Source organism: Melanotaenia boesemani, chromosome 8 (genome assembly GCF_017639745.1).
Source record: "Melanotaenia boesemani isolate fMelBoe1 chromosome 8, fMelBoe1.pri, whole genome shotgun sequence".
Taxonomy (NCBI): Eukaryota; Metazoa; Chordata; class Actinopteri; order Atheriniformes; family Melanotaeniidae; genus Melanotaenia; species Melanotaenia boesemani.
The window spans coordinates 1,544,319-1,567,353 of record NC_055689.1 but is presented as its reverse complement, the minus strand read 5'-3'; the positions used below and the strand labels follow the sequence as shown (position 1 = coordinate 1,567,353).

General features: G+C 42.4%; 2 protein-coding genes across 2 annotated transcripts in view; one reads left to right on the top strand and one right to left on the bottom strand.

Annotated features, from left to right (window-relative positions):
- The first annotated feature begins 8,491 nt into the window (after positions 1 to 8,491).
- On the top strand, positions 8,492 to 10,531 carry LOC121644961 (DET1- and DDB1-associated protein 1-like). Its single transcript, XM_041993227.1, has 5 exons — positions 8,492 to 8,721; positions 8,909 to 8,989; positions 9,095 to 9,146; positions 9,243 to 9,304; positions 9,383 to 10,531. The coding sequence occupies exons 1-5, from the start codon at positions 8,713 to 8,715 to the stop codon at positions 9,485 to 9,487; spliced, it is 309 nt and encodes a 102-aa protein (XP_041849161.1). The 5' UTR covers positions 8,492 to 8,712; the 3' UTR covers positions 9,488 to 10,531.
- Positions 10,532 to 12,780: 2,249 nt separating this feature from the next.
- ano8a (anoctamin 8a) overlaps positions 12,781 to 23,035 on the bottom strand; it is a 57,620-nt gene continuing 47,365 nt past the window's right edge. Inside the window, exons 14-15 of the mRNA XM_041991975.1 lie at positions 15,828 to 15,938; positions 12,781 to 13,497 (exon numbers count right to left, since the gene is read on the bottom strand). Coding sequence (XP_041847909.1) covers positions 12,844 to 13,497; positions 15,828 to 15,938 — 765 coding nt within the window. The 3' untranslated portion in view covers positions 12,781 to 12,843. The remainder of the gene's footprint in view (positions 13,498 to 15,827; positions 15,939 to 23,035) is intronic.

The following is a 23,035-nucleotide window of genomic DNA, read 5'->3' as shown; positions in this document are numbered from 1 at the left end:
GCTGCACTATTCCACAAAACAGCTCACTTTCTAGTTATTATGTAAAATGAACGGTGTAATTATTGGCCTGGCCTATAGTGTTAAATGTGTGAAATGCGGTGGTCACACATTATGACCCACATACAGAATCATCTTCATATCTTTGTCCATAATTCCACAGCCTTATAAATACATTAAAATTAAATAAAAATGTAACTACAATCGCTCTCCCTACACATTAACCTCGCTATCAACGGTGTTGGATCAATTTATATTGACGAACAGAATTTACATTCATCAGCCTGTGGCATCTGCTGCTATCAGTGTGCTAGCATAAACTTTTATCGGTTTATAATCTCTAAATATATTAATCTAGACGGGGACAATCCGTCAACATATTTAATTACTCCTGTCAAGTTGATTTTGATGCACAACCAATACGTTATTGGCAGGAATATAACAGCTGGTCTCATCATAAATGATTTGAGTGATCATCTGCCAATTTTTATTTCTGCAGATGTTGGCTTAAAACAAACACCTAAAACAGACTCGATGTATTTTACTAGATCAGTAACAGAAACTTCTATAAACCAACTTAAAAATGATTTGGAAACTCAAGATTGGGGTAAAATTTATGTTGATAACATTGATAAAGCATATGAGGACTTTATATCCATATTATCCAATTTATATAATAAAAACTGCCCTTTGTTGATTAAAATGGGTAAAACTAAACGCAGAGACAAGCCTTGGATGACCAATGGTCTAAAGAATGATTGTAAAAAGAAAAATTTATTATATAAAATGTTTCTCAAACAAAGAACACTGGAGGCTGAAAACAAATACAAGAAATATAAAAACAAACTCACAAGTATATTAAGATATGAAACAAAAAAGTACTACAGTAAATTATTAGAAAATAACAGAAACAATATGAATAATACATGGAAAGTGTTAAAAGAAATTACAACAAATGGTGAATCAAATTGTAATTCTATCCCTTATTTATATTCTGGAAATGATGTCATTACTGAAAGTAGTATGATTTCTAACAAATTTAATGAATATTTTGTTAATATTGGTAAAGAGATATCTAACTCCACTGGAGCTCCAGCCAATGCTGATGTGGTCAAAAACATAATTACCATGAATGAAAACTCAATGTTCATTAAAAAAAACTGATGAGCAGGAAATTATTAATATTGTTGATAAATTCAAGAATAAAAAATCAGCTGATTGGAACGGTCACAGTATGTTCCTGATCAAACACATTATTAAATCTGTTGTTAAGCCTTTTACTCACATCTGCAATCTGTCACTAACTGCTGGGAAATTCCCAGAAGAAATGAAAATAGCAAAAGTCATTCCCTTATATAAAACTGGTGATAAACATTTGCTGCTGAATTATAGACCCATATCTTTCTTACCTCAATTTTCTAAAATACTGGAAAAAATATTTGCCATAAGACTTAATGACTTCATTGATAAGTACAGTTTACTGTGTGAACAACAATATGGCTTTAGAAAAAATCGGAACACTTCACTGGCACTAATGGAAATTATTGAACAGATAACAGATGCAATTGATAGAAGAGAATATACAGTTGGTGTATTTTTGGATTTGCAGAAGTTGTTTAATATGGTCGATCATAATTTACTTCTTGGAAAATTACATGGCTACGGAATCAGAGGTGTTGCACTTGAATGGTTACGGAGTTATTTAGAGAACCGATATCAATTTGTACATGTAAATAATATGGATTCGGAGTTATTACAGGTATCATGTGGGGTACCACAGGGCTCTGTACTAGGCCCTTTATTGTTTGTACTATTTATTAAGGATTTGTGTCCTGTTTCCAAGTTGTTAAAGTGCATTTTAAAGTGCATGATACAACTTTGTTTTGTAGTGGAGACAACTTAAAACAGCTTCTGGACACAGTAGAAAAAGAGTTTGAGTTAATTAACCAATGGTTTGTTGTCAACAAATTATACATTCACTTTGGGAAAACAAAATGTATGATATTTGCAAATCGTACATCAAATAGTTACAAAAAAATTAAAATAATAAATCATGAAATTGACATAGTTACAGAAATGAAGTTTTTAGGAGTTATTGTAGACCATAATCTAAATTGGAAATCACATATAAATTATGTTAAAATCAAGATGTCAAAATCTATTGCAATACTGTACAAAGTAAAGGACTATCTGTGTCAAAAATCGCTTTTATTCTATATAACTCATTGATTGTTCCATATATGACCTATTGTGTAGGGATATGGGGAAATACTTACCACACAAACACAAATTCAGTTTTTCTACTGCAAAAGAAGGCCATACGTATAATTTGTAAAAAAAAAAAAAGTATTATGAACCAACAAATCAACTATTCATTCAGTTACACACACTGAAATTCAGAGATCTAGTAGATTACAACACAATTCAAATGTATAAAGTTAATAATAATCAAATGCCGTTCTGTATCCAGAGGCTGTTTAAAAAGAGGGAGAAATGTTATGAACTTAGAGGAAATGAAATGTTTAGCAAACCCAGGGTACGGACAAATGTCAAGTTTCACTGTATATCTGTCACTGGTGTCAAACTGTGGAACAATTGTTCTGATGACTTAAAAATGAGTTCTACTTTGAAATCACTTAAATGAAAGTACATAAATGATATAATAATGAAGTATCATGATAAATGACATGCAAAAGTATGTGGGTAATTTTTTTTTTTTTTTTAATGTTGCTCTTATTAGCAATTGTGGTAATGATGTAAATCTTTTTTCAATGTCAATTTAGTAAATTATAGCAAATTGGCAACATTATTTTAGTAATGGGTAGGCACTTTATAAGCTACTAGCTTCAGCCTACACCCTTTCGGTCTTTGTTTTTTTTTTGTTTTTTCCTTTCTGTAATATGTTTTATTTACTTTCACTATGCCGAAATAAATAAATAAATAAATGTGGAAATATGACTATTAAAACATCTTACCTTGAAGAAGTGTAGCTCCAACAATCTGCTCCATTGAAATACATTGACCGTCGCTTAGCTTTTGCTAACTTCCGGGAACTTTTGAGGGGCTCCATACGCCGCCATTGCTGTGAAAAAACTGAACCATTGCAGTGAACGGAGATGGCGCCACTCTCTCTCTAGAGGCACTCTAAGTTAAACCAATAAGTGGCTACGTACATTAAAAAGTCACCGCCCCCTGGGAGACAAACAAAAGACCGTGGGTATCTTGAGAAAGAGATTCGTCGGTGTGACCTCGGTTGGAGTCGATGGTCAAATCACTATTGCGAAATCAGCAACAAAACTCGGTGGTTGAATGTGGCGAAAAGGAATGTGGATCACTTGGCGATAGGAGGAGAGGTATTCCTGGTAGAATGAGCAAATCAGGAGAATCAATGAGAGCGATGGCGGGTGGGCACAGCTTTGCTGTGAATGGGCCTGAGTGGGGAGACACTGACTTTTCTGGAAGTGACGATCTCATGGAGATAAGTCGAGATAGTGGCAGTCAGAGGGTAAAAAGAAGGAGTGAATCCTTTGAAAATAGTAGTAAGAAAGTTAGGCATATTGGAGATGAGAGACCTCAGGATCAGGCAGAAAAATGGAAGATTATACTGCGCTTCGGAGAAGAAAATGGTTTATCTGCCATGAGTCCAGTAAAACTTTCAACAGTGTTGAAAAATCAGGTAGGAGACATTGTTATGGCCAAGGTGCTGAGAGATGGTAATTTATTGATTGTTTGTAAGAATGAGGAGCAGCGGGAGAGGGCAGGTAAGTTGAGGGAAATAGGTAAGTGGAAGGTGACGAACGTGAGTCGCGTTGAGACGGGGAGGAAATGGGTCAAAGGAGTGATATGGGTAGTCCCGGTTGGAGTGACAGTGGAAGAGATTAAACAAAACCTAAAAGGGGGGAGAGTAAGAGATGCTTCAGATAACAAGAAACGGTGAAAGGACAGATAGCGAAGGTGTGGTGATCGAGTTTGAAGATGAAGTACTTCCAAACAACGTGACTCTTGGATTCTTAAACTATCGAGTGAGAGAATATGTACCAAAGCCAATACGGTGCTTTAACTGCCAAAGATTTGGGCATGTTGCCCTGGTTTGTAAGGGTAAGAGGAGATGTGCAAGATGTGGAGGTGATCATGACTATGGCAAGTGTGGACAGGGTGTACAACTAAAATGTTGTAACTGTGGGGGGTGTCATAGTGTGGCTTATGGAGGATGTGAGGTAATGAAAAGGGAGGTGGAAATACAGCGAGTTAGAGTGCAAAATAAAATCACATATGCAGAAGCTGTCAGGAGTGTGAAAACACAAGAGGAACAGGGAGGTAGGGGAGGCATCCAAGGACAACACTGTATAGGACAGGGCAAAGAAATGGACGGACAAGTTCTGATTGACTTAAAGAAGCTGGTCACTTTCATTGCAGGAGTCGTAAATGGAACAATGGAGGTAAAATCTAAAACGGAAAGAATACAAATCATTGTTAAGGCAGCAATTCACCACCTTGACATCAAGGAATTAACTTGGGAGGAAGTGAGGAATGATCTGAGTATGCAGGCCAGCCAGGAGCATCTAGGGATAGGGTAGGTGTATTAATATGGTCCTTTTGCTACAATGGAATGCTAGAAGTGTGTTGGCTAACGGACATGAAAACGTTTATTAATGATTTAACAAGGAAACCTGACGGAATCTGTTTGCAGGAAACATGGCTGAGACCCAGACTGGATTTTGTAATAGTTGGCTATGTTAGCATCAGACTTGATAGGACGGATGGGGTGGGTGGAGGATGTGCTACTTTTATTCATGAAGGTTTGCCATTTAGGGAGATAGGTAAGGGTAATGAATTAGAATACATTGGTGTTGAATTATGGACAACTGAGAGAGCGATAACTGTTATTAATTTTTATAATCCTTGTAAGAAGTTGATTCTTGATGGAATGTGTGGAATAGAAGGACTTGACAGTAACAGGGTAATCCTTTGTGGAGATTTTAATGCATATAGCACCTTATGGGGAGGTGGGAGAACAGATTTAAATGGTGAAGTGATAGAGGAATTGTTGGAAGAAAAGGGGCTGGTATGTTTAAATGATGGAAGGGGCACAAGGATAGAGATGCGCACAGGAAAAACGTCAGCACTAGATCTCACTCTGGTGTCTAGAAACCTAGCTGGACTATGTGAATGGGAATTATGGGAACAGTCTGTGTTAGGGAGTGATCACTTTCCAATCTTTTGTAACTGTTTGATTAAAAATGTTCAGTATCAGGGAGACAGACCAGGGAGGTGGGTTTTTAGTAGGGCACAATGGGAGAAATTCAGTGATGTGTGTGAAAAAGACATGAATGATTTAAACTTAAATGTAGATATTGAGGTGGTGGATGAAAGATTTCGACATATTTTGTTATCAACAGCATATCAAGTTATTCCTAGGAGTAAAGGGAAAATGAAGAAGAAAGGAGTCCCATGGTGGACAGCAGAGTGTGGTGTAGCTTTAAAGGAGAGAAATAAAGCCTTTAAGCAACTCAGGAAAACGCACAATTTCCAACATTTAATTCAATATAAACAAGCTCAAGCAGTTCTTCGCAAAACCATCCGGAAAGCAAAAAAACACAGCTGGCAGTCCTTTTGTAATAAAATTGGGAGATCAACGCCCGTGGAGGATGTCTGGGGAATGATTAGGAGAATGAGAGGGATTAGAAGGGAATGGCAATATCCAGTATTAAAACATAATGAACAGAATGCGGCGTCTGATGCAGAAAAAGCGGAAATAATAGCAATGGTACTCACTAAAATCCATAGTTCCAATAATTTGACAGAAGAGGGAAAACGAGGCAGGGAGGAAACTAGTGCTGCTCACCCAGGGGTCCTGCAGCATAGAGTTAATACTCAGAGCGCAATGGATGCTCCATTTACACTAGAGGAGATGAGGAGAGCTCTTGAGAAGGCTGGAACATCTGCTCCAGGAAAAGATAACATTTGTTACATCATGTTAAAGAATTTAGGGAAAATAGCAGCACAGAAACTTCTAGGGTTTTATAATAAAGTGTGGGAAGAGGGAGTTTTGCCCAGAAGCTGGAAGGAGGCTGTCATTATCCCAATCAGAAAGCCGGGTAGGGACCCCACAAATCCCATGAACTACAGACCAATTGCATTAACTTCACATATAGGTAAGATAATGGAGAGAATGATCACAGATAGGTTAAATTATTATTTGGAAAGTAGAGGCTGCTTGACTCCTTTTCAAAGTGGATTTAGGAAAGGTAGGGGGGCCATGGATCCAGTTGTGTGGCTGGAAACAGAAGTCAAGAGGGCCCAAATAACTAAAGAAACAGTAATGGCAGTATTTTTTGACATTGAAAAAGCTTATGATATGGTATGGAAGGAGGGCTTAATGATAAAGTTGGATCAGATGGGGGTAACGGGTAGGACATTCAACTGGATTAAAGATTTTTTGTTTGATAGAGTCATTCAGGTAAGAATTGGATCTTATTCATCCAGACAGTATAAGGTAGATAATGGCACCCCACAGGAAAGTGTGATCAGCCCGGTATTATTCACAATTATGATTAATGATGTTTTTGATCTTGTGCAAAATGATACAGGGCGCTCTCTGTTTGCAGATGATGGGGCCCTGTGGAAACGGGGAAGGAATATTAATTATGTTAAACAGAGGATGCAAATTGCAATAGAGGTTGTAGAAAAATGGTCGTATTCTTGGGGCTTTCGGTTTTCAGTAGAAAAAACAAAAGTTGTAATATTTATTAGAAAGAGAAATGTAGTAACAGATTTAAAATTGTATGGAGAAAAACTGGAGCAGGTCAGATCATTTAAATTCCTCGGAATGTGGCTGGATAGCACTTTGACCTGGAAGGAACATATAACAAGAATAGGTACTAAATGTAAAGGAACTTTGAATATCATGAGGTGCCTTACGGGGTGTGAATGGGGGGCTAGTAGGAGAGCATTACGAAAGATATATATAGCACTGATTCAATCTGTATTAGATTATAGATGCTTTGTTTATGGTTCTGCTGCTAAAACTCACTTACAGAAACTGGAGACAGTCCAATCCAAGGCTTTAAGGTTATGTTGTGGAGCATTTAAAACATCCCCAGTTGCAGCAGTACAGGTGGAAATGGGAGAATTACCTTTGAAATTAAGAAGACGGCAACTGCTGATGAATTACTGGGCGTATCTTCAGGGTCACACTCTGGACAGACATCCAACAACTAAGGTAATCCTTCCTTGTTGGGAGAGTGAAAGAGACAGAACAAAGTGTTTAATATGGAGCAGTGCACACATTGCTGATGAAATGGGATTAAATAACCTCTGTTTTATTCCTACAGTTCCATTATCAGTTACTCCACCATGGCTTTTTCCTGCAGTCTCCATTGACTTATACTTCTTGGAAAACAGGAATAAGTACAAAGGAATAACAAATGCCCAAATATTAGTGAACGATAGACTTGAAATGTTGTATCAGGATTGTGTTGTTATTTATACAGATGGTTCAAAAGATCCCAAAACAGGAAAAACAGGGTTTTCAGTGACGGTTCCTACACTAGCAATAGATATCAAAAGACGGACTCCAGATCACTTAGCAGTTTTTACAGTGGAGATGATGGCAGTGGTAACAGCATTACAGTGGATAGAGGACAGCAGGGCTACTAAGGCCATCATCTGCTCTGACTCTCATTCAGTCCTGGCATCAATTCAGTCTTCTTTCTCACAAACAAGACAAGATATGTTAAATGAGATACTTGCAGCACTTTTTAGATTTAAAAGCAATAATATATCCGTCGCTTTAATGTGGGTTCCAGCACATCAGGGTGTCAATGGGAATGAAAGGGCAGACAAATTAGCAAAGGAGGCATTAGAACTAGATGATATCATGGTGGTAGCACTCAGTAAAACAAAAACTAAATCTATAATCAAGAGACACATCTTGCAGGAATGGCAAAAGAAATGGGATGAAGAAAGGACAGGCAGACACTTACATTCAATCCAGGGGAAGGTGGGCACAATGAGACCAGCAGGGGGCAGCGCGAGGAAAGAACAGGTCATCACTAGACTCAGAATTGGACACACTGGCTTAAATAAAACATTAAACTTAATAGGCAAACACCTGTCGGGTTTGTGTGAAAATTGTGGTGAAGAAGAGACAGTTCAACATGTGTTATGTCAGTGTCCAGCATATTCAGTAGAAAGACTTAAATTCCATGCAGGTTTAAAGAAAGCTGGCATCACAGATCTCCAGCTATCATCTATATTAAGGGGTGAGCCATGGAAGTACTTGTTATGTTTCCTAAAGGAAACAGGGTTAATTACTAGAATCTAGTTTTTTTTGTTGTTGTTGTTGTTGTCTTATCCGCTCAGACCCACACTCCAGCATAGTAGATGGCAGTAATGCACCTGATTGGAAGGTGCCACCCGCCAAAAAACAAGAAGAAGAAGAAGAAGAAGAAGAAGAAGAAGAAGAAGAAGAAGAAGAGAAACAAAAGTGGTGAAAGAGCGGAAAGTTCGCTACGCAGCCGCAGTCCAATACTTATTACTCAAAGAGTCGTTTTATACGTAGTAGAGGGGATTGATGTGGACATATTAAAGGCAGTTTGTGTTTCACCGCGGTCTGGAGAAGCTTTAGAAAAGGTAAACAACGACGAAGGCAACAGGGTTTAGCAGCTAGCGGCTTTGAGCCTCAGCTAGTCATCAGACAGGGTTGGACAGAAAATGGAGAAGGTTAGTTGACTCTTTATTTTTCATTTAAATATCAGTGTACGCTGAATAGACTGAGGGTTTTCTTCATGTTCTCCATGTGTTATTACTGTTACATGACAAATATGTTAGCCAGCAAATCAGAAGGGTGGCCGTTGTGGCTCGAGGAAAGAAGAGTTCCCTCGTTCTTATTTTCCTCTTCTGCGCACAGGGAGATTTCTTGAAGGGGCTGCCAGTGTATAATAAAAACAACTTCAGCAGGTTCCATGCAGACTCTGTTTGTAAAGCATCAGTAAGTAGAAATCTGCTGAAGCGAAAATGGTCTTGTGTGATTTCATAGTTTAGATGATTTTCCTCTTCTGTTCAAGACAAAATCTTTCTGCCAATATTGTTGCAGAACCGGCGACCATCTGTGTATCTTCCAACCAGAGAATATCCATCAGAGCAGAGTAAGTAGGAGATGGCAGAGTTGTTGCTCAGTTCAGAAACGGCCGCTTTGAGCTTTATTCGTCCTGATCCAACCCCTGACCGCTGCTTCTCCACAGTCATCGTCACAGAGAAGGCCAACATCTTGTTGCGGTATCTACATCAGCAATGGGACAAAAAGGTAAGGTTTTTATAGAGGGGTAACGCTGGAGGGAGAGTACAGGTTCTGGGTGCTGACTTTCCTTTCTGACTTTACCAGAATGCAGCCAGAAAGCGAGACCAGGCGCAGACAGAGGGGGAAAATACGGCGCCTCCACGAAAGCTTGCTCGGATGGACAGCCGGGAGATGAATGAGGAGGCATGAAGCTCTTCCAGTAGACTGATCTGATCCCTCCAAATGCACGCATGGACCCTGAACCTACCTGAGCTGTTCTCAGATCTCTTCCTGAACCACAACTACTTTCACACCTCTGCCACAGAGCTGTAGTCTTGAAAGCAGCATGCATCTACCTCCGCAGGCCGCACGCCGCCTCGTTCTCCTTCACACACTTAAGTTTTCCTTTTAAAATGTGCAGGCTTGTTGCTCCGCAGCTGCCATCACTATTATGTCAGCATTTATTTCACTTAGAAGGAAGTTATTTCCATTACTTTTCTGTGATTGTCATATTTATTGCATAGAAAACAGTGTTATTTTAGTGAGAATATGATTCAGGGCTTTGCTTTGTGATGAAAAGAGACACAAAAGCTCCAGGAAACGTTTCTTCTTCTCCTGGTGAGCAGGGATTTATTGCCTTAAGTGGAAGCAAGCATGTTGTATAATGTTTCAGGAAGAAAAATTACAGCTGAGGACACGTTCAAGGAAAAAGTTACACCAACAGTTGTAGTAGAATGTGACCGTCTGGTTTTTGTAGCAGCAGAATTAATGTGATATTTCATGGAGTGTGAGGTGTGTAAAGTTGCCGTTACACCATTATAACAGGTTAGCTACGAGCTTTACCCGCAGCAGTCACGCTTGATTAAACTAGTCGGTAGTTCGGGTCACGCTGAGGGAATACGTGTTCTGGCTAACATGCTATTGCGTGTTAGCTGCATGTTAAGTGTGGAGCTCACTACTGTGCTGACATATTTCTGCAGGATTTCTGTGGTGATGACCCTGGCTCTTTTACTCAGGTGACACTTCTCAACACGCCATGTTCTGCTGTGGGGATGAAAGCCAGTGTTCATGGGGGAGGACTGGATTTCTGCAGGGTTGAAACAAACCCTGCAGACTGAAAGGTGACTAGGCCGGTCAAGCTGCCGGCTTCTTTTTGGGGCTCTTCATGTTTTGGTTTCTGCCACCAGACTGAGTTTGGAATGTGTTTATTTTTGCTCTGAAATGATTTTATAAATGTTATCAATTTAAATCCTTGTTCTGAAGTCACACTGTCTGATTTACTGAGTCATACGTCCACATTTCATTTGGTAAAATTATACAAACCCAGTTCCATTAAAGTTCAGTCTGTGTGTAAAATAAAACCAGAATTCATTCATTTCCAGAATCTCATCATCTTTTATTCCCAGTAGAAGAAAATCAACATGTCAGAAACCAAGATAGTTCACCATGTGATGAAAATATGAGCTGATAGTGAATCTGATGCAGCAACATGTCTGGAAAAGTAGTTCCAGGGTGGTGTTCAGCACGGTGTAAAAAGTAGTTCCAGGGTGGTGTTCAGCACGGTGTAAAAAGTAGTTCCAGGGTGGTGTTCAGCACGGCGTAAAAAGTAGTTCCAGGGTGATGTTCAGCACGGTGTAAAAAGTAGTTCCAGGGTGATGTTCAGCACGGTGTAAAAAGTAGTTCCAGGGTGATGTTCAGCACGGTGTAAAAAGTAGTTCCAGGGTGGTGTTCGGCACGGTGTAAAAAGTAGTTCCAGGATGATGTTCGGCACGGTGTAAAAAGTAGTTCCAGGGTGGTGTTCGGCACGGTGTAAAAAGTAGTTCCAGGGTGGTGTTCAGCACGGTGTAAAAAGTAGTTCCAGGGTGATGTTCGGCACGGTGTAAAAAGTAGTTCCAGGGTGGTGTTCAGCACGGTGTAAAAAGTAGTTCCAGGGTGATATTCAGCACGGTGTAAAAAGTAGTTCCAGGGTGATGTTCGGCACGGTGTAAAAAGTAGTTCCAGGATGATGTTCGGCACGTTGTAAAAAGTAGTTCCAGGGTGGTGTTCGGCACGGTGTAAAAAGTAGTTCCAGGGTGATGTTCAGCATGGTGTAGCATCTCTTATTCTAACATGTCTGGAATCTTCTGGGAAGTGAGGAGACCAGTTGCTGGACTTTTAGGAGAGGAATGTTGTCCCATTCTGGTCTGATGCAGGATTTTAGCTGCTCTGCTTGGTCCAGAGAAGATGGAAGCTGGTTCTGGATCCTGTTCACATCTGGCTTCTTCTCTGCATGATGGAGCTTTAACCTGCGTTTGTGGGTTTCAGGGTGAACTGTGTCACAGACAGTGGTTTCTGGAAGTCTTCCTGAGTCCATGCAGTGGTTTCCAGTAGAGAATCATGTCTGCTTTTAATGCAGATCACCAGCATCCAACCTTGTCCCTAGCACACAGAGATTCCTCCTGATTTTCTGAATCTTCTGATGATATTCTACACTGTAGATGGTGGATCTTCAAAGTCTGAGGAGCATTTTTCTGAAATTGTTCCAGTTTTAGATCCAGTTTGTCTCAGATTGGTGAAGCTCTGTCCATCTTTCCATCTGAGAGACTCTGCCTCTCTGAAATGCTCCTTTTATACCAGTGATGTTACTGACCTGTTACCAGGTAACCTGGTTAGTTGTCCAATGCTCCTCCAGGTGTTTCTGGTTTGTACCAGGTACTTTTCCAGCCTTTTGTTGCTGCATCAGATTCACTATCAGCTCATATTTTCATCTCATGGTGAAACGTCTCCGTTTCATCCTCTGAGATGACGCCGATCTGCTACTGGAATAAAATATGGATGGATGACATTCTGGTTTTATTTCCATTTTAAACATCATATCAACTATTTTGGGAAATTGAAGTTGTATAAATTTCCATCTCTAACATTTATTTCTGGGTAAATCTGGATTAAACAACAGTTTGGGAATTGTCTTCTGGAAAAGGATCATTAACAGGGACGTGTTCATACAGACTAAGTAATCACGTTACGTTGTGTCTGCATTAAGCAACATTTACTCGTCCTCTACATTCTCTCCTGATGCATACTGATTGAAGTGAGATTTATTTGCATCACAGTTACATTCACTAATGTATGTAGTAAAATATTTAGTAGAAAATCAAAGTTAGGAAAAATAGAATCTTTTTCATGGTCACAGTGAATTTATCCGACCTATTGCAGAAGAATAGAATGGCTTTGAACATACTGGAAAAGAAAGAAATGAAGTGTCATGCAGGCACATGAGGACATGCATTCCGTGCTGGCATCCTAACGAGGAAGGACCTGGAACAGGAAGCTGTGATGGACGGGCTCTGCTGCTGGGCTCATAGAAAACCAGGCGGTCATGCAGTTTTACCGCCTTCAGCAGAGGCTCGTACAGCCTCGCTGGAGGCGCTGCACCCACTGAAAAGCTTCTACATAGAAGTGTTAATACAGCGAGGGGGAAGTTAACGCTCGCTGGCCGTGCACGTGCTCCCTGTGGTTAACGTGTTCTACTCTGACTTGTTTCTGAACATCTGTGTGGTGCTCTCCTTTTCTAATATTTATTATATTCATAAAGTCTTTGTGTGTGTGTTTTCTGAATCGGGTAGTTGTTTGCTGTCTCCTTTTTCTGACTCATTAGAAGACAACTCCTCTGAGGATGTGTTGATATCGGCCCTGCTAGCAGCCTGGCTCGGTTGCTGTGTCCCATTTGCACACACCACACTTCCTTCAGATTTGCTAAAACTGAAGAGCTTCCCAGGACTGAATGTCCTGGTGGGGGACTGAGACATCTCCTGGCTGCCAGGGGCGACTGAAGATGTTGCTGTCGATCCCGGTGTTGCTCCGACTGCCACTGCTGGCTCTTTCTTCACCTCAGGGGACTTTAAGAACTTGAGAAACCCAGGCAGCTTTGCCTCGCCTCCAGTTGGGGACTGGGCTGGCGAGCGGGAAGCGTTGGAGGAGAACTTTCCCTGGAGAGGAATGATCTGCTTAAGCTTCATCACATTGTTGTTCCCCAGAAGAGAGCTGGGTCTCCTGGGCTTGTCCCCTGCCTTGCTGCCCTGTGCTTTGTCGTGGTGGTGCTGGTGCTGGGCGTCCAGCTTGTGGTAGTCGTTCTCCTTACGGGCTTCGGCCTGCAGCTCCGCCTGACGGTGAAGCTCCTCTTCCTCACGCCGCCGCCTAAGCTGCTGCTGGAAGTGCTGCTGGGCCTGCAGCTCATGCTTCTAGTAAATATACAGAAAGAAACAGATGGATGAAACATCTGGAATATGCGCATAATGCAGGTCACAGTACGGACATTTCTTTACTTCTAAAGGATTTTACACTGAATATTCTCAGCTTTTAACAGCAATTTACAACAAATATGTGTTTGAAAATACAAAGACAGCAGTTTCTTATTGATTCATTTAAAGTTGGCTGATGGGACATATTTCCCAGTCTGTCCATGCAGCTTCTAACAGCTGAGTCACAGGAGCAGCATCAGCTGATTGGATGACTTCCTGGTTTGCCTGCTTCCTGAGCTACTGTGCTACCAACACACCTCGTCTGGCATCATTTCTCTAATCTACTCTGCATCTTAGACCTTGGAGGAGTAAAAGCAGGAGCACAGGGGCCCCGTACGGCAGCGGGTCTCAAACCGGGGGTCACCAGATAATTAAAAAAAAAAATTGTACATTTATCAAATAAATTTAGGATTTTTACCAGGGCTGTCAAAATCAAACCATTAATGAAGAGATAAACCTCTGAAACGAACACCTTCATTTTTTAACACATTAATGCTTGAACAACAAAGTTAGTAAGGTGCCTTATCAAAAATCTGAATTTGACATCATCTCTGCGAGAGAAGCTGGTTTTGGGCATGTAGGTGCCTTGTGACATGGTGAACCACCAAAATCCACTTTATCCTCCATATTTATGAAGACTGACAGTTTCCCAGCCTTACATGTAGAGGATGCTGCAGACCCACGGGTCACTATGTGGTGGTGTGGAGGTGGGTCGCGAAAACCAGCGTGTGCTATCTTTCGGGTCATGGCTCAAAAAGTTTGAGAACCACTGGTATATGGTACAGTTTCTGGGCCAGGCCAGTAAAATAACAGTCTGTTTTAGCCCCTGGGCTGTAAGTTTGAAACCCCTACTAAAGTATTTTCATTTCTGGGTGCTGATGGCTGAAATTCACTTTTACTATCGGCATTGTGTTGCTGAATTAAGCAAACTCTTCCCCAAGAAAAACCTCTAAATCGCAATACAAGTTACCCGATACTTGTATGTAACGGTTGGCGTTCATAGATGTGTAACTACCCAAATCATGTGTACAAATGAACTTTTTATAGCATCAGAGACGTGCTGGAAACTGGCTAACTGTATTGAAGCAGGAAAGTCCATCATTTGACCCATCTGTGTTTTTTTTTTCTTTGCATTTTAGACTGCAACATGTGACACATATGACCAGCTTGACTCCATCACACTTGTGCCTACGTCTTCTACCGGGAATCTTGGTGTCATGGTAGACAACCATCTGACCTTTAAGGACCATGTTGCCTCAGTTGCTCGGTCTTGCCGATTTGCTCTCTACAGCATCAGGAGGATCAGACCCTACCTGACTGAACACACGACCCAGCTCCTGGTCCAGGCTCTGGTCATTTCATGCATTGACTACTGCAACTCCTTACTGGCTGGCCTGCCTGCATGCTCAGTTAAACCTCTGCAGATGATCCAGAACGCAGCAGCACGTCTGGTCTTCAACCAGCCCAAAAGAGCTCATGTCACTCCACTGCTAATCGCTCTCCACTGGCTTCCAGTTGAAGTGCATCAGATTCAAAGGTCTGCTTCTGGTTTACAAAACAATAACCCAAACGGCTCCGGGTCTACCTTCACTCCTTAATCCAGAACTACACTCCCTCTCCACAGTTACGCTCTGCCAGTGAAAGACGCCTAGTGCTCCCACCACAAGTGGCGCTACATCAGTACCTAGACTCTTCTCCTCTGTTGTTCCCCGGTGGTGGAACCATCTACCAAACTCCGTCCAATCCACAGAGTCCTTATCCACTTTTAAAAGCAAGCTAAAGACTCAGTTGTTTAAGGAGCATTTCCACACTTAGCTTAACTAAATGAGTTAGAAAGATTTGTCCAGCTCTTTGGCTCAACCAGGTACTGAAGAAGCTGCTGCACTTATGCCCAAGATGATGTTGTCTGATGAAATCATGATGTTTGTATTTAAACAAAATTACTTACAAAAAACTAAAAAAAAAAAAAAAAAAATTATATGCACTGCCTCCAGCACTACATGACAGCACCTGGTCCAACTGAACTCACAGCGGTCTGACTATCACTTAATGACGACGCCCATCTTGTTTGAATTCTTGCTTGTGTTGTTCTTACTCTCAAATGTAAGTCGCTTTGGATAAAAGCGTCTGCTAAATGACTGTACAATGGAATAGAATAGAATAGAATAGAAGAGACCAAGAGACAACATGTGGCAAAGACACATTTACTATTATAATATGATCAAAACTGCAGCCAACAGCCAGTCTTAGTTGGCAGGTCTCTGACGTACCTTGAAAGCTTCCCTTCGCCGGTACTCTAGTTTGGCCATCTCATCTGCTACCCAGCCAGGGATGTCAGGGATGGCAACATGGATGATGTACTTTAGGAGGATTGCAAAGTGCTGAAAACCACAGAGACCACAAGGAGACGAACTCAGCACACTTTAGCACAATTACATACTTATATCATCCATTTTTCTTTCTATGGATAGATACATGTATCTAGATGAGGAGTTTCAAACACATGGTCCAGGGGCCAAAACCGGCCCGACAGAGGGTCCAGTCTTTTGGTAAATGTGAAAATGACATTACAGACCCTAACTGTAATTTTATTTAAAAAAAGTAATTTCAAATTCATCCACTAGAGGTTCTGTTAATTTTCTAAGGCAGGTGGAGAACTTGCTCTAAGTTGTCCATCTTTCTTTGTGACTTCAGTTTGTATGATGAGGCGAGTCCGCTCAGGTGGTCAGCATTACTACACACATGGAAATTACACTTTTACACTACACTATGTACATTTAAAATAACTTCTAGATCTGAAAAGTTACTCTGATCATCATGTGGAATACCGGATTTTTTCATGTTTGCTGGTTTTATAGATCCAGGCTGCTCTGGAGGCCGGAATAATCCTGGAAATGTGTAAATATGTCAAATAAATAAAATAAGGAAACAAATTAAATATATAATAAAATATAATGTATATAAATATTCTTAACATTTTAAATATAAAGTTAATAAAATATATAAAAATTAAAATTTAATAAAACGTTATAAATGAAAGATCAATTTTAACATTTATGGAATGTTTTATAAATGTATGAAACAAATGTAAATAAAAGCAGAGTAAAAAAAAACAGCTGTTTAAAACTATTTTATTCAAGCAAGTTTACCTGTAACGTACAAGACAGTTCAAAGAGTTTTCCCCCCAAAAAAAAATTAAAAGCTTACAGTGGTTGTTTCTGCTGTGTGTGTGTGTGTGTGTGTGTGTGTGTGCGTGTCAGGATGAGTGGGAGTGGGCAACAGTATAGGTCTGTATGTGGGGAGGGATCACATGCTCTTGTGGGGGAGGTCTGGGGGTGGTGGGTCGTGGCTCTGGGCTCTCCCGCTGTCCTCCTCCCCCTCGTCTCCTTCCCCCTAGGCATGTGGTGGGTGGTGCTTTCTCAGGTTGGTGGCGGCTCATTGGCTGCTGTGGCTGTGTGTCCTGGTTGTGGGGACGGCTGCTACTGGCCTGTCCTGACCCGGAGGGCCTTCCGGGAACAGGGGTGCTGACTGCTGCTAGCAGCTCTTCTCCTGGAGGGAAGTTCGCTTCCTTCTGGATTTATATCCCTGAACCCCTCTCCTTCCCTGCTCTCACACACACATGTAGGGTGTTGGGAGGCGTGCACGTCGTGCTGGGTGGAGCAGAGGCGGCCATCTAAGTGGCCTCCTTGGCTGCACCCTGTGGCAGCCTCTTAGTTTTAGCCATTTGCTTGGGCTGCCCTGGATGGCCGGTACCTGGTGGGGTCGGCGGCTGCCGATCTCTGGGGCCTGTGCCCCATGACCATGGGGGATCTGGCCAGGGCCTTCCTCTGCTGCCCTCTGGGTTGGTCCGGGGTGGTCTTCATGGTGGGGGGGCTTGGGTTGGTGCTCCAGGATTGCTGCTGATGGCCCAGGTCCCTGGGCTGCCCTAGTCTGCCTCTAGCCTCTGTAGAGGCGTGGTCCCATCTGTGCTGTGTTTCTGTACCGGTGTAGCAGCTAGTTTTCTGGTGTTAGGATGGATTGAAGTGTGTTGCTTCTGGCTATGTCCACATGGCACTGAAGCCAGTTCAGGTGTGAAAATAGTGTGAAAACTAGGAGAAAGGCTTCAACATCTGCACAACACCGCTTTAGTACATAGTACAGGCTGTGGGGGCGCTAGAGAGTAACACTCCAAAGCTAGAGCAGAACGATGCATGTGCAGATAAAGACTCACTGCGTGTTGCAGGAAGTTTACATTGAAAGCAGAGAAGAAAAGATGGCTGAGGATTCATGAAGCAAGAGAAACATTTATTTGGACTAATGAAGTTGAGCTTCTTAAAAAAAACTCTGGACTACAAAGCATAAAAAACTTGAGGAAGGTGGATTGGGAATCGACATGTTCGTCACATTGACGTCATATCCTCGAGTTGTGTGGCTTTGCTGTCCACACAGTACCGCAGACGGTAGAGGACTCAAACCGATCCACTCTGGTACCTGGTTTCAGACATGGCCGGTTTGGAGGCTCATCCCTGCTTATTGGGGATGAAAGGGTGGTTTGCTAAAATACTTTTGCGGTTTTGCTGCAATCCGGCGTCGTGGGGCTGGGCCCTCTATCTACTGGATCTTTGTCTCCGCTTTCTTTTTTCTGCTTTCCTATTTGTTTTTGCTGTCTCTTTTCATCGGTCTAAAGCTCCTCTTGGCAAAGCAAATGTGTTCAGCACAAGCAGTCAGACCAGCATTCTGCTGCCACCATGCTGGACAGGACAAGGTAGGTGGATAAAGATTAATCACCTTTCGTAACTATGCCTTATAACTTGGCCCGATTTTACTGCAGGTCTTACAGATATTTACTGTAAACTAAACTTCCCTTATACACACACACACACACACACACACACACATATATATATATATATATATATATATATATATATATATATATATATTAGTGCTTTAATCGTTCGTTAATTTTTTTTTTGGCCGCTTACTTTGATAACAGAAACATGGCGTCCATGTCTCTCTTCCTGCTGCAGCAGTGTGTCTGATGTAATCAGGAGAGAGCGGGTTTATTAACATGAAGAGATGTTTTCTGTCTGGAACTTAAGAAAGAAGAAGAACCGACGTTTCTCTTTGTCTAAACCCATGCAGATGGCAGAACATCGTGATTTTTGGATGGGAAACTTTGAATTTATTATTATTTTTTTTAATAAAAGCAGTTTTAATTTATGCAAGACAGCAAAGGTAGGACATTTTATGAATATGTTTTTACAAACGTGCAGCATAAATCGGGTCTTCTTCTGTCTCTGGTTCGGTGAATCTTGGTCGTAGCGAGATGAAACTTCCAGCTGTGGAATCTGTGAGATGTGAGCTTTCAGTAGAGGAGTCGTTTGCTCGTGTTCATGCCGTGGGGTGGACACGGGGAGACATCTTTTGTGTTTACATAGCTGCTCTTTAAATTATTTGTTGTCTAAACTGTGTTTGTTGGTGATAGAAATGGTTTTACTGAGCTGGTAGCTGAGATTCTGGACTTTCTGTGGATACCACACATGTTTATAGTTACATCTACAGACCTGACGCTACACCCGGAAACGAGATGTTAACCCTTAACTCCCGGTAGCGGAGGCTGCAGGTGCAGAGGTGAAGCTAAACAGTCAAGCTAAGAATGAAAGTTTAGAGAAATTATATCCAGAAATCTGGATAATGAAGCAGTGAAGGTGCATGGATGGAAGTTATTGTGCATATTGTGAATATTTCTCTCTCCTCACCATCTAGAAGCTGTGAGATTCTCATCCTGCTTTCTGTCTGTTCACCTGATGCTGATATTCATCACATATTGTTCCTTCTGTGTTTAGAAGGAAGCAGCTTCACAGCTTTAAATTCATCCTGCTGACTTTTTACCTTTTAGCTAGTAAATCCTGAACATTTCATCCTTCTTTCTCATAAATATGTGATTTTATATATGAAGAAATATTTAAACTGTTGCTGTTTAAAGAGAAAACTGCTGCTAAACCTGTTTGTGTTTAGTGCAGGTCTGCAGCCTTTCAAATCCAAAGAGCCGTTTTTCCCTCAGCCAGCTAAATAAAACTACTTTAGAGACGCAGATGTTATGAGACTTTAAAAAAGTCAGCTTAATATATATTTTTAATAAAGCGCCACCATAGGATATTTGTTATTTTTGAAGAACCACATTTTTATTTCCATTTTTAAGGTTTTAAAATAATTTAAAACATAAAACCTTTATAAAAAGAGAATAAACAGACTTTCTTCTAAGGAACGTAGATATTTGTGGAAAATGATGTAAAAGAAAAAAAAAAGTCCCTGGTTTCCAACCTAATGAAAAGATAGATTTAAAAAAATATATTTTAGCCACGTATTTAGAGGCATTGTGGAAGGTCCAGAGTTGCAGGTTGGAGACCCCTGATGTGTGTTTGTAAACCAAAATTTACTGCATTTTCTTTATATATCTGTAGGCCTTCTTTTAAAGGAAAGAGGCATTTTGCGCGTAACGATGCGATTAATCGCGATTAATCGCAGCATGTCGTGCAATTAATCGCGATTAATCGCAGCATGTCGTGCAATTAATTGCGATTAAAAAATTTAATCATTGCCCCGCACTAATATATATATATATATATACGTGTGTGTGTATTAGGGCAGGGCATTTAATTAATTAACACAGTCTATATTCTTTTATTATTGTGCGTTAACACAGTTTTTTCTTGCTTTTCTCAAACTTCTTGCTACTGGCTCTGAACCAGAGAATCCTCATGTAGAGGCTGCATCTTCCTCCATGTCTGGTCAACAGTGCTCATGAAGGCAGCAGCAGGTTCCCCAGCTGTAGCAGAACTGATGGTACGGCGGCTACAAGCTGGGACCAGGGATGCAGCTGGAGGTGAAGGAGCTGTTAAGTCACATTTAATGGGAAGGTGGTCTGAAACGCAAGTGGCCAGTATTTCTGAGATAAATGTTGGGAAACTGTGTGAAATTATGAGGTCCAGCGTGTGAGCATGTTTGTGTGTGGGGGCATTGACTGATGGAGTTAGGTCAACAGAGGTTAACAGGGTTTGAAATTCATTAACTAGTGGACTGGATGGACAACAAATATGAATATTTAAGTCCCCACAAATAAGAAAAGGGTCATGGTTTGGCATTATTTCACCAAGAAAATCAGAAAATTCAGTAATAAAGTCCTTATTGTATTTAGGAGGAGGTTCTAGAACAGCACATAGCGTGGGGGATGCCGGCTACAGCTACACCTTACACAAGATGGAGTGACAGCCCAGGTTCTGCTTGTACACTGCAGGCCTCCACGGCTCATCACTCTCAATGTGCTCAGGAAGGAACAGCCAGGGGAGGAGCTTGGGGAAATGTACCTGGCTTTTATACAGAGACCTGATATAAACCAGGTCTCTGTGAGCATGAATCAATCCAATTCACAAGAGGAGATGAAGTTGTTCAGGACAAACGTCTTATTTGTGACTTAGGTTGTGTTCAGCAGGACTGCACACACCGACCTGGAGTTCACATCATAGCTGAGCGGGCGGAGATTCTCCATCAGCTTCGTCGCTGGATCTGCACAGGCTGGCGTGAAGGACGCGGACAGCCGGTGTCTGGGAGAGCCATCCATAGCTGTACTGCAGAGAGCAATGCAGATCAAATCCTCTGTATTCTGTGGAAATTTTATCAAAGCAGCCTGGATCCGCATATTGGAGGAACTAGATGGCAGGTAAGCTTTGATTTTGACTTACACCACACCTCTCTTTCTGGGTCTCTTATGCTTCCTGTTGCGAGGCAACGCATAGACGGGACTCCACTGATAGGCAGGCACAGAAGCTAGGGATAGTGGCCGTGGTTTTGATTGTCCATTTTCAGCACATCCAGGTAAGTTGGTCATGTTGCACATGTCATGTAAAGGACACATTATGCAAATGATAACACAGATAAACACAATAAATAACAGCAAACTTTGCAGATGAGGACGGTGTGCCAAACACAGCAGCACCATCTTGGAAAACCTTGATAGTGATCTACATTTACCTACTACTGTTGCCTTCACCTTCCAGGCTTTCTCCGACTCTTCCTTGAGTCCTTGGTATTTCTCCAGGCTTGTGTTTCTTCTTCCTGATATTTCCATGGTTTGGGATGGCGACATCCATCCCTACGGCTTTCCTTTGCTGCTTACCCATGATTACAATGTCCGGTTGGTTGGCCACCACCATGTTGTCGGTCTGTATCTGGAAGTCCCACTGGATCTTAGCCCTCTCATTCCGTCCATTGGAACCTATGGGGTCTCCAGTTCATATTCTGCAAAGATGTTTCTGGACACTATGTCATCTACTTGGTTATGGTGTTCCATGTATTCTTTGCCTGCCAGCATCTTGCACCCTGCTGTGAGGTGCTGGATTGTTTCAGGGGCCTCTTTGCACAGCCTGCACCTGGAGTCCTGCCTAGTGTGGTAGACCTGGAGTCCTGCCTGGTGTGGTAGACCTGGAGTCCTGCCTGGTGTGGTAGACTTGGGGTCCTGCCTGGTGTGGTAGACCTGGGGTCCTGCCTGATGTGGTAGCCCTGCAGTCCTGCCTGGTGTGGTAGATCTGGGGTCCTGCCAGGTGTGGTAGACCTGGAGTCCTGCCTGGTGTGGTAGACCTGGGGTCCTGCCTGGTGTGGTAGACCTGGGGTCCTGCCTGATGTGGTAGCCCTGCAGTCCTGCCTGGTGTGGTAGAACTGGGGTCCTGCCGGGTGTTGTAGACCTGGGGTCCCGCCTGGTGTGGTAGATCTGGGGTCCTGCCTGAAGTGGTAGACCTGGGGTCCTGCCTGATGTGGTAGACCTGCAGTCCTGCCTGGTGTGGTAGACCTGAAGTCCTGCCTGGTGTGGTAGATCTGGGGTCCTGCCTGGTGTGGTAGACCTGGAGTCCTGCCTGGTGTGGTAGACCTGGGGTCCTGCCTGATGTGGTAGACCTGGGGTCCTGCCTGATGTGGTAGCCCTGCAGTCCTGCCTGGTGTGGTAGATCTGGGGTCCTGCCTGGTGTGGTAGATCTGGGGTCCTGCCTGGTGTGGTAGACCTGGAGTCCTGCCTGGTGTGGTAGACCTGCAGTCCTGCCTGGTGTGGTAGATCTGGGGTCCTGCCTGGTGTGGTAGACCTGGAGTCCTGCCTGGTGTGGTAGACCTGGGGTCCTGCCTGATGTGGTAGCCCTGCAGTCCTGCCTGGTGTGGTAGATCTGGGGTCCTGCCTGGTGTTGTAGACCTGGGGTCCTGCCTGGTGTGGTAGATCTGGGGTCCTGTCTGGTGTGGTAGATCTGGGGTCCTGCCTGAAGTGGTAGACCTGGGGTCCTGCCTGATGTGGTAGACCTGCAGTTCTGCCTGGTGTGGTAGATCTGGGGTCCTGCCTGGTGTGGTAGACCTGGAGTCCTGCCTGGTGTGGTAGACCTGGGGTCCTGCCTGGTGTGGTAGACCTGGGGTCCTGCCTGATGTGGTAGCCCTGCAGTCCTGCCTGGTGTGGTAGATC

Excerpts from the sequence above, each read along its gene's own strand:
- LOC121644961 (XM_041993227.1), top strand. Across the intron at positions 8,990-9,094 it reads ACTCTGTTTGTAAAGCATCA|AACCGGCGACCATCTGTGTA; the intron begins GTAAGTAGAAAT and ends ATATTGTTGCAG. Across the intron at positions 9,305-9,382 it reads ATCAGCAATGGGACAAAAAG|AATGCAGCCAGAAAGCGAGA; the intron begins GTAAGGTTTTTA and ends TGACTTTACCAG.